The sequence below is a fragment of the Pantherophis guttatus genome, chromosome 6 (genome assembly GCF_059756535.1).
Source record: "Pantherophis guttatus breed Tessera chromosome 6, ASM5975653v1, whole genome shotgun sequence".
Classification (NCBI taxonomy): Eukaryota; Metazoa; Chordata; class Lepidosauria; order Squamata; family Colubridae; genus Pantherophis; species Pantherophis guttatus.
Genome location: NC_142068.1, coordinates 60,515,225 through 60,527,954, shown reverse-complemented (window position 1 = coordinate 60,527,954; position 12,730 = coordinate 60,515,225). Strand labels below are relative to the sequence as shown.

At 44.7% G+C, this 12,730-nt stretch overlaps 2 protein-coding genes across 36 annotated transcripts in view; both read left to right on the top strand.

The window, feature by feature from the left end:
• Nucleotides 1–12,730, top strand: part of CTBP2 (C-terminal binding protein 2) — a 257,292-nt gene that overhangs the window by 127,541 nt on the left and 117,021 nt on the right. For 17 of the 35 annotated variants that reach the window (XM_087871607.1, XM_087871598.1, XM_087871628.1 and 14 more), the window contains one exon: nucleotides 1,259–1,575. The exons of 10 other annotated variants lie outside the window; for them this stretch is intronic. The gene's annotated coding sequence lies outside the window, so the exon portion shown is untranslated. Of the gene's footprint in view, nucleotides 1–1,258; nucleotides 1,576–11,434; nucleotides 11,490–12,730 lie in introns of all 35 variants that reach the window. 8 more of the 35 variants (XM_087871596.1, XM_087871626.1, XM_034436420.3 and 5 more) reach the window with 2 other exon arrangements.
• Nucleotides 6,011–7,877, top strand: LOC148113129 (uncharacterized). Its single transcript, XM_087871631.1, has one exon. The coding sequence runs from the start codon at nucleotides 6,062–6,064 to the stop codon at nucleotides 7,808–7,810; it is 1,749 nt and encodes a 582-aa protein (XP_087727757.1). The 5' UTR covers nucleotides 6,011–6,061; the 3' UTR covers nucleotides 7,811–7,877.

Below are 12,730 nucleotides of genomic sequence, written 5' to 3'. Positions count from 1 at the left end.
ATAATAGTCATTGCAGGAATCCCAGTGTTAATTATAAAACAAAGTGAATATACACCCAGCAGATATTGCTAACCTCCTTAACCTGACCTGTAAGCTTGTGGCTTCACTATATTGAAATGATCTTTCATTCAGAGTAAGGGTATAGCTACCTTAAACAGTTCTCATGAGATAAAAAAGAAAGAAAGAAGGGAAGAGTGAGGTAGAATCCCAAAGTTATGTATTTTACATGAAGTCTTTTCAACTTACTGAATTGGTGTGTATTATCTTCTATCATATGATTATTAGCACATTTATATAGCTTGCCTTGGAGAGCTTGGAGGGAGGCAGAGAGAGAGGTTTCTTTAGGAAATTGCCTGACATTAAATATCAAACTCTGTGGTTAGACTATTTGGGTGTGTGGCTCTGGCTCTGTGCCTTCTCTCTTTCAAATATTCTCCACAGTTTATTAAATGTTTCAAGTTTGTCCACATATATCAATTTATCACAATCTTTTAATGAAGATAATTAAGATAAAGACAGCATGCACCAATTATTATTAGTTGTTTTACATAGAAGAATAAGCTGAAAACTAGTATGAATCAAGTTAGACTTTTCTTTGCTTTGTTGCCATAAAAGCTCCCTCTCCTACAATGGAAACCAGTCACCGTCTAAAAGATTACTTCTGCTGATGGTGGTGTCTGCAAATGTTGTCAGATTCAGTAAAAACTAGGCTAAATCTTGCCCCAGAGCAACAACTACAGCTGTAGGTTTCCAAGCAACTTGGTGAATTGGTTCGGTTTACAAAAGGCTTTTAAAACACTCCATCTGGTTTCCAGTCCAAGATGCGACCACCCCAAAGAATGATCTAATTCGGCTGCATTTAAACTTGGAATCTTTTCATTGCTTGCTTCAGAGCAGGAAATCAAATAATAGCCTTTAGGAGCAATAAGATCCACATGCTGGTTTAATTGCATGTCAAGTACATTTCTTGCTCATATTTCAACATATGTATAGTATGATGATGAAAAAAGATTTTAGGGCACCATTCTCTTTCCCTGAATTGTACTAAATTGTAATGAAGGGATGATAAGCTAGCGTTTGAGTATTATTAGACTTTCACATCCGATTTGACATGTGTTGTGACTAATGTATACTCCCAGGCAGACAAAATTGTGGCTTTGTTTCTTTTTCCTTACCAGATGTAAAGTCTGTGAACCTTTTAAAGAAGAGCACATCCTTATTTGTTGTACAAATTCTGAACTGGGTGTATTTTTTTCAGATAAATCTCCAGGGGCTACTTGGTTGCTTTTCAAGATGTGCCTATGCCTGTCTTTCTTTGGAACTCAGGAGCAAACTGCTCACTAGAAATGAACCTGGAGCCTTCCAGATGATTTGGACTATAACTGCCATACTGAAGTTGGATGTGATTTGTAATGCAGCACATCTGGAGGGCATCAGTTTGAGGGACTCTTGATGGAAAAACAGAGGAAAAAAGACATACTCTGCAGAACATCTTTCAGAACAGATCTTTTAAAAAAGTGAAGTGTCCATCCCTCTTCTCTACATTTGCCATATGTGGAAAAGGAAGTTACAGAGGTTTGTTTCTAGAACTTATTGAGTACCGGTTAATAATTTTTTTTAAAAAAAAATGCTTGTGCAGACTGTGTAGTTAGTAATTCTGAGTAATGGCACATGCTGCTTAATATGCAGTGCCAGAGTTTAAATAATCTAGTGGGCCAGGGTTTTTAGAGCACTGGGTATTAAGCAGTTAATGATATTTGAACAGCATTTTGATAAAAGGAATATTGTCAGATAATTTGCCCAGTAGATCAATATTGTCAGATGAATTACTTTACAAGAAAAGTCTTACTCTTTAAAGCAAATACTTTTTTTAAAAAAAATGCTTACTAGGAGGTAAGTCATTACCATTTCCTGTATATGAAGCAAACCATGACATATTTGTAGTTTTACATCATGGTTTCCTGTGGGAGCTGTCTTTCAAGTTACAGGAAGTGTGAATAGTCCCAGAGCCATCTACATTCCACAGTTTTTAATTTTGTCAGTCTAATAATAATAAAGACCCCCCCCCTCTCTCACACACACACAGGATTTTTTTAAAAAAAATACTGAAAATGTTTGAAAAGCAATTGTTTTAAGGAAAAAAAACCACACCACTCTCTGACACTGGTATTTTATCATCAAAACAAGACGGTTTCAGTCTTTGCTGTGTCTTCTGATTTTCAAAAAGAAGTCCCTGCGTTTCCTAACAGAGCTTTCCTGTTATTGATAACAGAGATGATAACATTTTTTTCCAACCTAATTTGGGTGAGAGTACCAATCTACTGTCACATGGAAGGATAGTAGGTGACAGCTTATTGTCAGTTGATGTGCAACGGGTTAAGATAGAACCAAAAGATGATGTTTTGTGTATAACTGCCACGTAGATAATATGAAAGCTATTCAGAGATTAGATATAATTGACAAAGTGAAAGACAGTTAAATATTGGTTGTCTTGTGAGCCGAGTGAGGTTGCACTATGGTAGAAGAGTGTACTTCCTCTGTGATAGCTATGGCTAGGACTTAACCAGGAAGTGGCACAGGAAGGGGTGTAATTGTAAGGTGTTTGGCTACTTGAAAGCCAATTGGAATATTTTTATAAGTTTCACTAACACTAAGTTAAGACATAAGTTCTTGCAAGAAATGTAAAGCTTAACCAGTAAGGACAAACTAAAGAGTGTTCATTTCCTGCTGACCTTATAACTCGAACAGATGTTTTCTCTTACAAGAACTATTAGTCCATGTGTGATGTTTCCATTTTCATAGTCCATAAACTTTGAAACCAGTTTAACCCCTTATAGACTTGATTTTCTAGCATGGAATCATAATTGCAATATCCTCATTTGCGCACATGTCTTCCTTTCCTTTCTGCATTCTGTGTGTGTGTGTGTCTCCAAACATTGTCTTTCAAAGAAATATTTACTGCCGTTCTTTTTTTTTTTATTATTATTATTAATTTAGTTTTGGCTGAATTTTTTTTCTCCTTTCCTCCCTAGTCTTTCTACCTCCACAGGGGACAACAGATGTTTCCTCTGACAAGCTCTGTGAGAGACTTTTGTTAAGGATTTTTCCTCTTGGGAAGTTACTTTATTTTCCACTACACATTCAAAATGAGTACATGAACATATACAGATGTGCATGCAGAATGGCTGATAAAACAAGCATATAACTTTCCTCTTGCCGTATCTATGTGTGAAGATTATATTGGCTTGTATAGATACTTGGCCTGATAGAAATTATGTAAATAATTTACTATCACAGTAGTAAATCTGGATCTAGGAACTGATTGTTGATGTGAATTTTTCAAATCGCTTTATCATTTTCTTTTATTCTTTCCTCCTCATTTCAAAATAATCTAACGTTATTAGACATTACTGATTATTTCTTTTATCTGGAATAAAAGAGGTGTATAGTCAGACATCCAGACTGAATAAATATTTGTATGCCTTTTAATATAGGGCTATAGGATTTTGACAGTGATGTACAGAGTTAGATTTTCATTTTATGCTGATTTAAGGCAGATTTCATGAAGCGTTCTGAAATTACTATAGAAGGCATGAAAATGGGATGTGGAAGAGGTACATTCAGAAGAAGAGAAGCAATATTTTTCCTCCATAGATAATATTTTTTAAGACAGTGTCTAAATTACACATTCTGTTAAACAATTCCATGATTGTGATTTAGCATAATGTGTGAATCTAGCCATTGTGGTTTATACAAAGTAATATTTGCAAAATATTTGCAAAGTAATATTTGCAAAATCTATCAGCAGTCATGGGTTAACATGAAGCATAGGTTAAGCCAATTTAATGATTGTATATTTGTATGTTAATTATTGTATTACTAAGAATTTTCTTGTGGTAGCTAAATGTAGAAAAAAAGAGGAAAGCTTTGTTAAATTACTTGAATTCATTTCAGCCCTTCTCAGCCTTCTTTTGTTTTTTATGTATAAACAGTTTCTCTGACATTAGTCCTGCCTGAGAGTTGTTATTTTAGCTGAATTGCTAATTGCTGGGACCAAATGATAAATAATTCCATACAGTGTATATCTGGATAACTGGAAACAATTGGCTACCAAATCTCATCTTTTCACATATGAAGATATTTGAATATTGATAATAATATTTGAAAAGAACTGATATGGTAGCCAGTTGTTTCCAGGACAAATATAAAAGGTTCCTTTTGATTATCCCTATGTGGCTTGGGGCCTGTTTTTATCTGGGTCATCTTTTATCACCAGATGAGTTTGTTTGGGGAATTGAGTTAACAGAAGACTGCCTTATTTTCCTATAAAATTTGTCTGGTATAGAGGATTAGGCTTTCTCCCATGTTGAAGCAAGTTGTGAAATACATGCTTAGGAATTTTATTTTGAGTTTTAGCAGTGAGATATAGAGTTTTAGGTGATTTAGCCTTAATCCAGAATCTGTGATCACCAAAATAAGCTTCTGACTTTATCCTCAACATATTTTTTTTGTACAATGATGGTCAAAACTGGTCACAGTATTCCAAGTGTGATCTTAGCAGTGCAGTGAGTGCAAATGGCCAGTTTTCTGCAAGAAGTATAAATCCTTCCATTCCCCACCATTCCGCCAGAGCTGAAGACGTTTCTTGGATGAGAAGCTAAACATCTTCAAAGAAAAATCAGAAAAATCAGTTGCCTCTTGAAAAAAGCACCTTTGACAACCATGGCCTAGATGACTGAGAATCTCCATAGACATTTAGCAGTGCAGTGTAAAGCAGTACTAACATTTCACATGATCTTGATATTATCATTCTATTGATGAAGTAGGACTGTGTTGGCTTTTTTGGCAGCTGCACTGCTGGCTCATATATGAATGGTTGTCCGCTAGATCTCTCTCACAGTTACTGCTGTTGATCAAAGTACCACCTATTCTCCATTGTGGGTGGAGACAGCAGCCAGGATGGGGTGTGCTCATCTGCTATGCTGATAGACTGAGCCAGTCAAAGTTGCCAAATCCTGCCCCTGTTGCTGGGCAGACCCAGCTTTTGGCTTAGTCTGTCAGCGTAGGCAGGCGTGTGGGACTGTTCCTCTAGCAATTTCTCTACCTATTCTACTTTCCTCTGAATTAAATTCTGATTCTGATTGATATTGTTGGTTGACCTTGGACTGATTCTGGACTGCGCTTGGATTTCGATTTAAACTGTAAGACTTGGAAGTCCCAGTAACTGGCCTGCCTGGTTATCTGGGGAATCTCTTTTTCCCTTTAGCTGAATTTTAAGGTTTCTTTAATTTCTTGCAAGGCGAGTAAACCGCTGCGGTTTTTTTGCGATTGTGGAGCTTCGCGCCCCCGTGGGAGAGGCTTCGAGCCTTGCTTCGGCTTTTTAGCCGTTTAGCCCTTTGCGGAGCTTCGCGCCCCCCCTTCGTTTGCCTACCGCCGCCATTGGAGCGCCTTGATTAACGGCTGTCCTCCTCCATCGCGACGTTCTCCTTTCCGCCTTCCGAGCTCTCAGGATTTAGTACAGGCAAGCGGAGCTTCGCGCCCCCGACAGAGCCGGCTGGAGCGCCTACGCCTCAATTCGATCGGCGCTTGGGAGAGTTCTTTTACGCAGCCCGCTGTCATTTTGGCGCGAATTTTACTTGCAAGCGGCCTTTTTTTTTGTTTGCCGTGACTGCGTCGCACGCCCCCACCCCCTTCTCTACCGCACAAAAGTATTTGTTTGCCTGTTCGCGGTATTTTGGCCATTTGCGGAGGGGTCTCGCGCCCCCATTGCCAGCAGTGCGCGTTCTCCTGAAGGGGAATCTAAATTGTGTGGAGCTTCGCACTCCCTTTCCGGCACAATTCCTAAGGGTGCGGTGGGCGATTGCTCCCTATTGGTATAAGCTCGGGCGCTCCCTTGCTCAGTGGAGTTTTTCTGCGCTCCCATTGGTTGGGGTCTCCTGTCTGTGCCTCCTGCCTCAGGAATTTCATTTGTCGGGCCTCCAGGTCTCGGCCTGTGCTTTCTGACACATTATTCCTACTCTCTCTGGTTGCATATTTGGTGAGGTATATTGATTGATTTAAGATGCCCAAGGCCTTGCAGAAGTCAAAACATGGCCGAAAGGCGGGTCATTCAGAGAGCCCCCAGGATAGGGGGGACTCGCACCCCAGGAAGGACCACTCTGTGGTCCCCAGTTCACGATCGGTTGGTTCTGACGCTCCTCGCTTGCATCACAAATCCTCCCACCTTACGACCTCCCGGGCTGAGGCACGCCGGGACAAGGTCCTCAAGAAGCTCTGCGCTAAAGCGAGCTCACACCAAGCCTCCGTCAGGGAGGTAACCGCTGTTTCCCCCCCGGGGGTTACCTCGTCTGATACGGGAGCGCAACCAGACCAAGTCTCTCTGCAAGATTGCCCGGTGGTCATTCAACCGGGATCTCTGTGGGGCTCGGAGGTTGTCCCGACACCGCTTCCTTCAGCTACCTCACCTTCAGGACAAACCGTCCCTGAACCAGTGACTCATCCTCCCCCTCCTGAGCAGAGATCTGACGGAACTCAGCAACGCGAATTTCCATCGCCTGACCAGATACAACAAATGATTATGGCTGCGGTGCAACAATCGTTGGCTTCCCACTTTCTCTCCACCGACAGGGCGGATTCCATCCGTTCTGCGGCGACTCCTTCCGGGGTGGAGATGCATCCAGATGATGTCCTTTCGATCGAGGCCCCGGACTCTCCGGTAGCTTCTATTGCGAGCCGTTCCTCTTCTGTGGCTGACGAGGTGTGTCCGGATATGGAGTTGTCGGAAGATGAGGATCTTCCCCCGGATCAACCCGCCTTTTCGGGTTTATTTCCTCAAAATTTGTTCAAATCTCTTCTACACAAGGCAATTGCTACTGCCCAGCTGGACATTCCTAAACCATCCCCGGCTACTTCGTCCGTGGCCAAGGGGGTTCTGAACCCTCTATTTGCTGAACCGTCACGACCGGTGGATACCATTCCAACTCCACCTCTGTTCCTCGATGTGATTCGAAAGCAGTGGTCCTCCCCTGGAGCGGCTCCGGCTCCTACTTCAACGGACAAACGGAATTTTTCTGTGGCGTCGGATCTGGACTCTATTCTCCAGGTGCCATCGGTCGACGCGCCTGTGGCCGCTCTCTTGCCTCAGTCTGCAGTTCCGGGTGTTCCGGATGAGGGCCTCCGTCCTGAAGAACGACGAGCAGACCAGGTTTTACAACGGGCTCACCAAGGCGCCGCTTGGGCTATCCGGGCGGCATCAACCGCTTCCTTTTTTAATCGCACTACCCTACTCTGGCTTCGCCACCTCCACGACACCTTGGCTACGGAGGATGTACGCATTCGGCAGGAACTAAACAAGATCATAGCCGCCACTCAATTCTCAGCGGATGCCACCCTCAATGCCGCTCGCTTTGCGGCTAAATCCCTTGCCTCTTCCATTTCTGCTCGTCGGTTGGTCTGGCTCCGCCATTGGCAAGCCGATGCCAGACATAAATGGCGTCTGGCTTCCGTCCCCTTTGGCGGCTCCAAGTTGTTTGGGGATTCCCTAGATTCTTTCCTCGTTGAAACGAAGGATAAACGAAAGGTTCTTCCGGTTGTCTTCCGCAGGGGGGAGCCTAGGTTCCAACCTTACCCGTCCCGGTCCCACTCTCGGGCTTATGAGGGTCCTAATTTTGCCTCTTCAGCTTCCAGACCTCAGGGGAATTTTCAACCTAGGCAACGGGGTGCTCAGGACAGAGCTCCTAGAGGTAGGACATTTGTCTCCAAACGGCCCTTTCGAGGGGGAGGAGGTTGTTTCTCCAGGCGCCGTCGTTAACTGCATTCCGGATCCTCCCATAGGGGGCAGATTGGCCCTTTTCGCCCCTGTTTGGGAGGAATCCACATCCGATAAATGGGTCCTGGCCACCTTACGAGCTGGATTGGCCATTGAATTCCTTTCCCTCCTCCGAGTTTCTTTGTGCGCTGTCCGCTGTCCCATGACTTCGAGAAGAGATCTCTTATGGACTCGGCGGTTCAGCATCTCCTTTCAATCAGGGCTATCCAACCTGTGCCCGAGATTGAACAGGGCACGGGATTTTATTCCCGTGTTTTTCTTGTACCAAAGTTTTCGGGGGGGTGGAGACCCATTCTGGACCTCAAGCGTCTTAATCGGTATGTCGCATACCGTAAATTCAAAATGCAGTCTCTAAAGTCTATTCTCGACGGTGTTAGGAGGGGCGATCTCCTCTCTTCGATAGACCTCACTGAGGCCTATCTCCATATTCCCATTCTCCCTTCCCATAGGAGGTTTCTTAGATTCTGTTACGGAGGACAACATTTCCAATATCGGGCCTTACCCTTTGGCCTTTCGTCGGCCCCTCGTACCTTTACCAAGGTACTGGCTGCCTTGGCAGCTTTTCTTCGGGCCAAGTCTGTTCATCTACAATGCTACTTGGATGACATCCTAATTTTGTCATCTAGTCAGCAGGGTGCCTTCTCTGACCTGCAACTTACCATCCGTACTCTGGCTTCCCATGGCTTTTCTATTAACGTAGAGAAGAGCCATTTGATTCCCTCGACTCATTTGGTCCATCTCGGGACCCTATAGATTCGGTGGAGGGGAAGGTCTACCTTTCGCGTGAGCGACAGGAGAGCTTGCGATCACTGGTAGCTAAGGTGAAACGTACTAAATATGTCTCTCCCCTCGTCCTGTCCCAGCTCCTGGGGAAGATGATTTCTGCCATCTCCATCGTTCCATGGGCCCAACTCCACTCAAGGGAACTTCAGTGGTTCCTTTTGCCCTGGCAGAAGGCAGGCAGAGGCACCTCCCGTACTCCCGTTCCTGTCTCCAAAAAGGTACTCGGTTCCTTAACATGGTGGCATTCGTCGGCCTTATCCCGGGGTTGTTTTTTCTTTGACCCACAGAGTGGTGGTGACAACAGACGCCAGTCTCCACGGCTGGGGGGCCCATTGTCGGGGCCAGATCGCGCAGGGCACCTGGACCAACATCGAATCCCGTCGTCCGATCAACTGGCTAGAGCTACGGGCAGTCTACCTGGCCCTGTGAGCCTTCCGTCACATTGTAGCCAAGTCACACGTCCTGGTCCTCACGGACAATGTTACAGCGAAGGCTCACGTCAATCGCCAAGGGGGCACTCGGTCGCGGTCCCTGATGGAGGAAGCATGGCGGCTAGGAGTCTGGTCAGAGATCCACCTCGCATCGTTGCGGGCGGAACACATTTCCGGTGCCGCCAATCTACAGGCGGACTGGCTGAGCCGTCAGTGGCTGGACCATGCGGAATGGCACCTTCACCCGCACATCTTCCAGTTGATCGTGGCTCGTTTCGGGACTCCAGTAATAGACCTTTTTGCCACTGCGGGCAATTCTCAACTGCCACGCTTCCTATCACGGTACCCATCGCCTCATGCGGAGGCTGTGGATGCTCTCCGTTCCCCGTGGCCTCCAGGACTCCTCTATGCTTTCCCCCCGGTCGCTCTGGTTTCCCGGGTGCTTCGCAAGTTATTGATGGAACAGGCGGAGATTATACTTGTGGCTCCGTATTGGCCTCGCAGACCTTGGTTTGCCGACCTCGTGTCCCTCTCGATGTGCCGCCCGTGGCAGTTGCCCCAACCGGAAGACGCATTGACACAAGGGACCGTGAGGCATCCGGACTTGCAGTGGCTCCGTCTGACCGCTTGGCGGTTGAGCGGCAGTCGTTCGCAGACGTCAACGTACCCGCAGACGTAATTGACACCATTCAGGCGTCGCGAAGGCCCTCGACGAACCGGATTTACTCGGCCACCTGGCGGGCCTTTTGTACCTGGTGTGTTCATACTGGGGTTCAACCTCTTCGAGCATCGATCCTCAACGTCCTAGTATTTCTGCAAGAGGGTCTGGCTAGCGGCCTTTCACCCAATACTCTGCGACGGCAGGTGGCAGCGATTTCGTCAATACTTACACTCGGATCATTGTCTTCTCTGTCTCAGCATCCAATAATTCGCCGTTTCCTACGGGGTGCGACGAACCTCCGCCCTCCAGTTCTACATAGATACCCGACTTGGGATCTCTCAATCGTCCTTAATTCCCTCACGGCGGCCCCGTTTGAACCTTTACGGACAGTGAGCCTTGGGCTTCTAACCTGCAAGGTTGCGTTCCTGGTAGCAATCACCTCAGCTCGCCGCATCTCAGAGGTAGCCGCCCTCTCCATTCGGGAGGACCTCTGTGTATTCCACGCGGACCGTGTGGTGCTCCGTCTGGATCCCACCTTTGTACCAAAGGTTAATACCACCTTCCACCGCATGCAGGAACTGGTTGTGCCTAATTTTTGCCCTCGACCTTCTCACCGCCTCGAACGACGGTGGCATTCACTGGACGTCCGTCGGGCTCTGCGGATTTACATTAAACGGACAGCGACGATCCGAAAAACAGAATCTCTGTTTGTGTCTTTCTTGCCATGTTCCTTGGGCAATAGGGTGTCGGCCTCAACCATCGGTCGCTGGATTCGCCAAACGATAGCCAAGGCCTACGAACTACGTGCTCTTCCAAGGCCTCCTCGTCTAACGGCGCATTCTACTCGTAGCGCGGCGACATCGGCGGCCTGGGCTGCCCAGGCATCATTGCTGGAAATCTGCAGAGCGGCTACGTGGACTTCGCCATCCCCGTTTATTCAACACTATAAATTGGACAAATTCGCCTCGGCGGATGCCGCCTTTGGTCGTAGGGTATTACAGCGGGTAGTTGAAGGGGGGATTGTTTCGGACCAGACTGGTCCCACCCCTTAGAAGGGACTTAAATCTTTGGTATGTCCCATCCTGGCTGCTGTCTCCACCCACAATGGAGAAGGGGCGTTGGTCTTACCTGAGACGCACCTTCTCGTTGGGTGGAGACAGCAGCCAGACCCTCCCTTCTCCAGTCTGTCCTCTATCTCTTGTGTATGTCTCTTTCCTTAAGATAGCGTCCCACACGCCGAGCCTCTCTTCTTGCCTTCGCCAAAAGCTGGGTCTGCCCAGCAACAGGGGCGGGATTTGGCAACTTTGACTGGCTCAGTCTATCAGCATAGCAGATGAGCACACCCCATCCTGGCTGCTGTCTCCACCCAACGAGAAGGTGCGTCTCAGGTAAGACCAACGCCCCTTCTATACCTGTGTGTTTGGTTTTTCTTGCCTAAGTGTAAAACCTTGCTTTTCATTGAATTACATTTGTTGGATAAGGCCCAGTGTTCAGGTTTGTCAGGATCTTTCTGGATCTTGAGCATGTCTTCTAAAGTAATGGCTATTCCCCATATCCCGCATCTTTGAAACTCAGCCTGAGGTCATTATATGTTAAATTTTTCCACTTTCTGTAATTCCGCTTCCCTTCCTCCATACACCTATTGGTACAAGCAGAATTTAAACACCTAAGGGAATTATGTTAAGTTTGTGTTAATAAACCGGAATTTCTCTCTCTCTCTTTTTGTTCCAGTGCTAAAACAAGATTAGCTTCCTTCAAGCCATGGATATATAATGACCTGCATGATGTAAGCAGAATAGTTGTCGTGGTACATACAATCCAAAATACACATGAATAAACAATTAATCCTGTTTTAAATATACTTATAGAACAAAGCATGCAGTTGTTTAGTCTTTCCAGCTGCTATGAGGAAATTGTTTTTTGAATTAGGACATAAATTATATTCCCAAAGCCTTAATAGGGTAATGTCTTATTAGGTCAACTGGAGGTCACAAAATACGATGTGCTTTCCAATTCTCAGAATTCTTCAGCAGTCTAGATGGTAAATAAACTAAGCCAAAAAGAAAAAGGGAAAGATGGATAAAAGGTGGTTCTTTAAACCATGGTGTTTGTTTCTAATTAGTGTTTTGAGCTTAAATGTTGGACAAAAGTGAAGGAATTCAGATTAGTTTGTATTATATACTATAAATGCAAATGGTACTCAGAACTCTCCCATAAAATGAGGGATTAAAAAAAAAAAAAAACTAAACCAAGAGCTGCCTCCATAGACAAAAACAAAAAAAGCCCTAAGCAAACAACAACCACAAACATAATTAGAGAGAAATAAGAAAGTAATAACTATAAATATATATATATCAGTACAGTTTTCCCTAAAGCCAACCACCTTACACTGAGGAAACTTCCCTAGTTTCTTTCAGTTAAGATGTTTCAAGAAGTGAGCAAAATCCCCACCCTTGTGAAGGCTCATAGAAGTTATATTTATTGTACGCTCAGATTATATCAGTGTGACTCCTAAGTCTCATGAAAATATCTTCATTAGTAATATTTTTAATACTATATATATAAAAACATAGTAATATTTTTATTACTGTGTGTGTGCTGTGTTTTGGATCCAAAGTCAAAGGAGTGTTTTGTTTCTACCCCCTTGAAAAAGCTGAATCTTTTCCTAAGCTTGCATGGTAACTGTACAGTGCCAGGAAAAGCTTTTACAAAATAAATAAATAAAAGACACATTTTACATCTTGGAGGCATCAAAAGGGTGTGAGGAGGTGCTTTTGAGCAAGTGTGAGCATTCCTTCTTAACGCAAATGCTTACTTTCTTGATATTATGAATAAAAACCCTTTAAAAATTGATTCCTGGTCCTCTCCTAAGAAAAGTCATATTGAAATGTATGAGATATAATGTATAGTGCATACTTCTTTTTGCTTGGGAATCAGATTCAATTTTTGTCCTTTTTTCCTTATGTAGAAGCATTTAGCTCCGTGCATGTGACACATGCATTCCGAGTTGCTCCAACACTAAAATAT

Bases quoted from the DNA above. Each gene is read 5' to 3' on its own strand.
- LOC148113129 (XM_087871631.1), top strand. From the start codon at position 6,062: ATGCCCAAGGCCTTGCAGAAGTCAAAACATGGCCGAAAGGCGGGTCAT.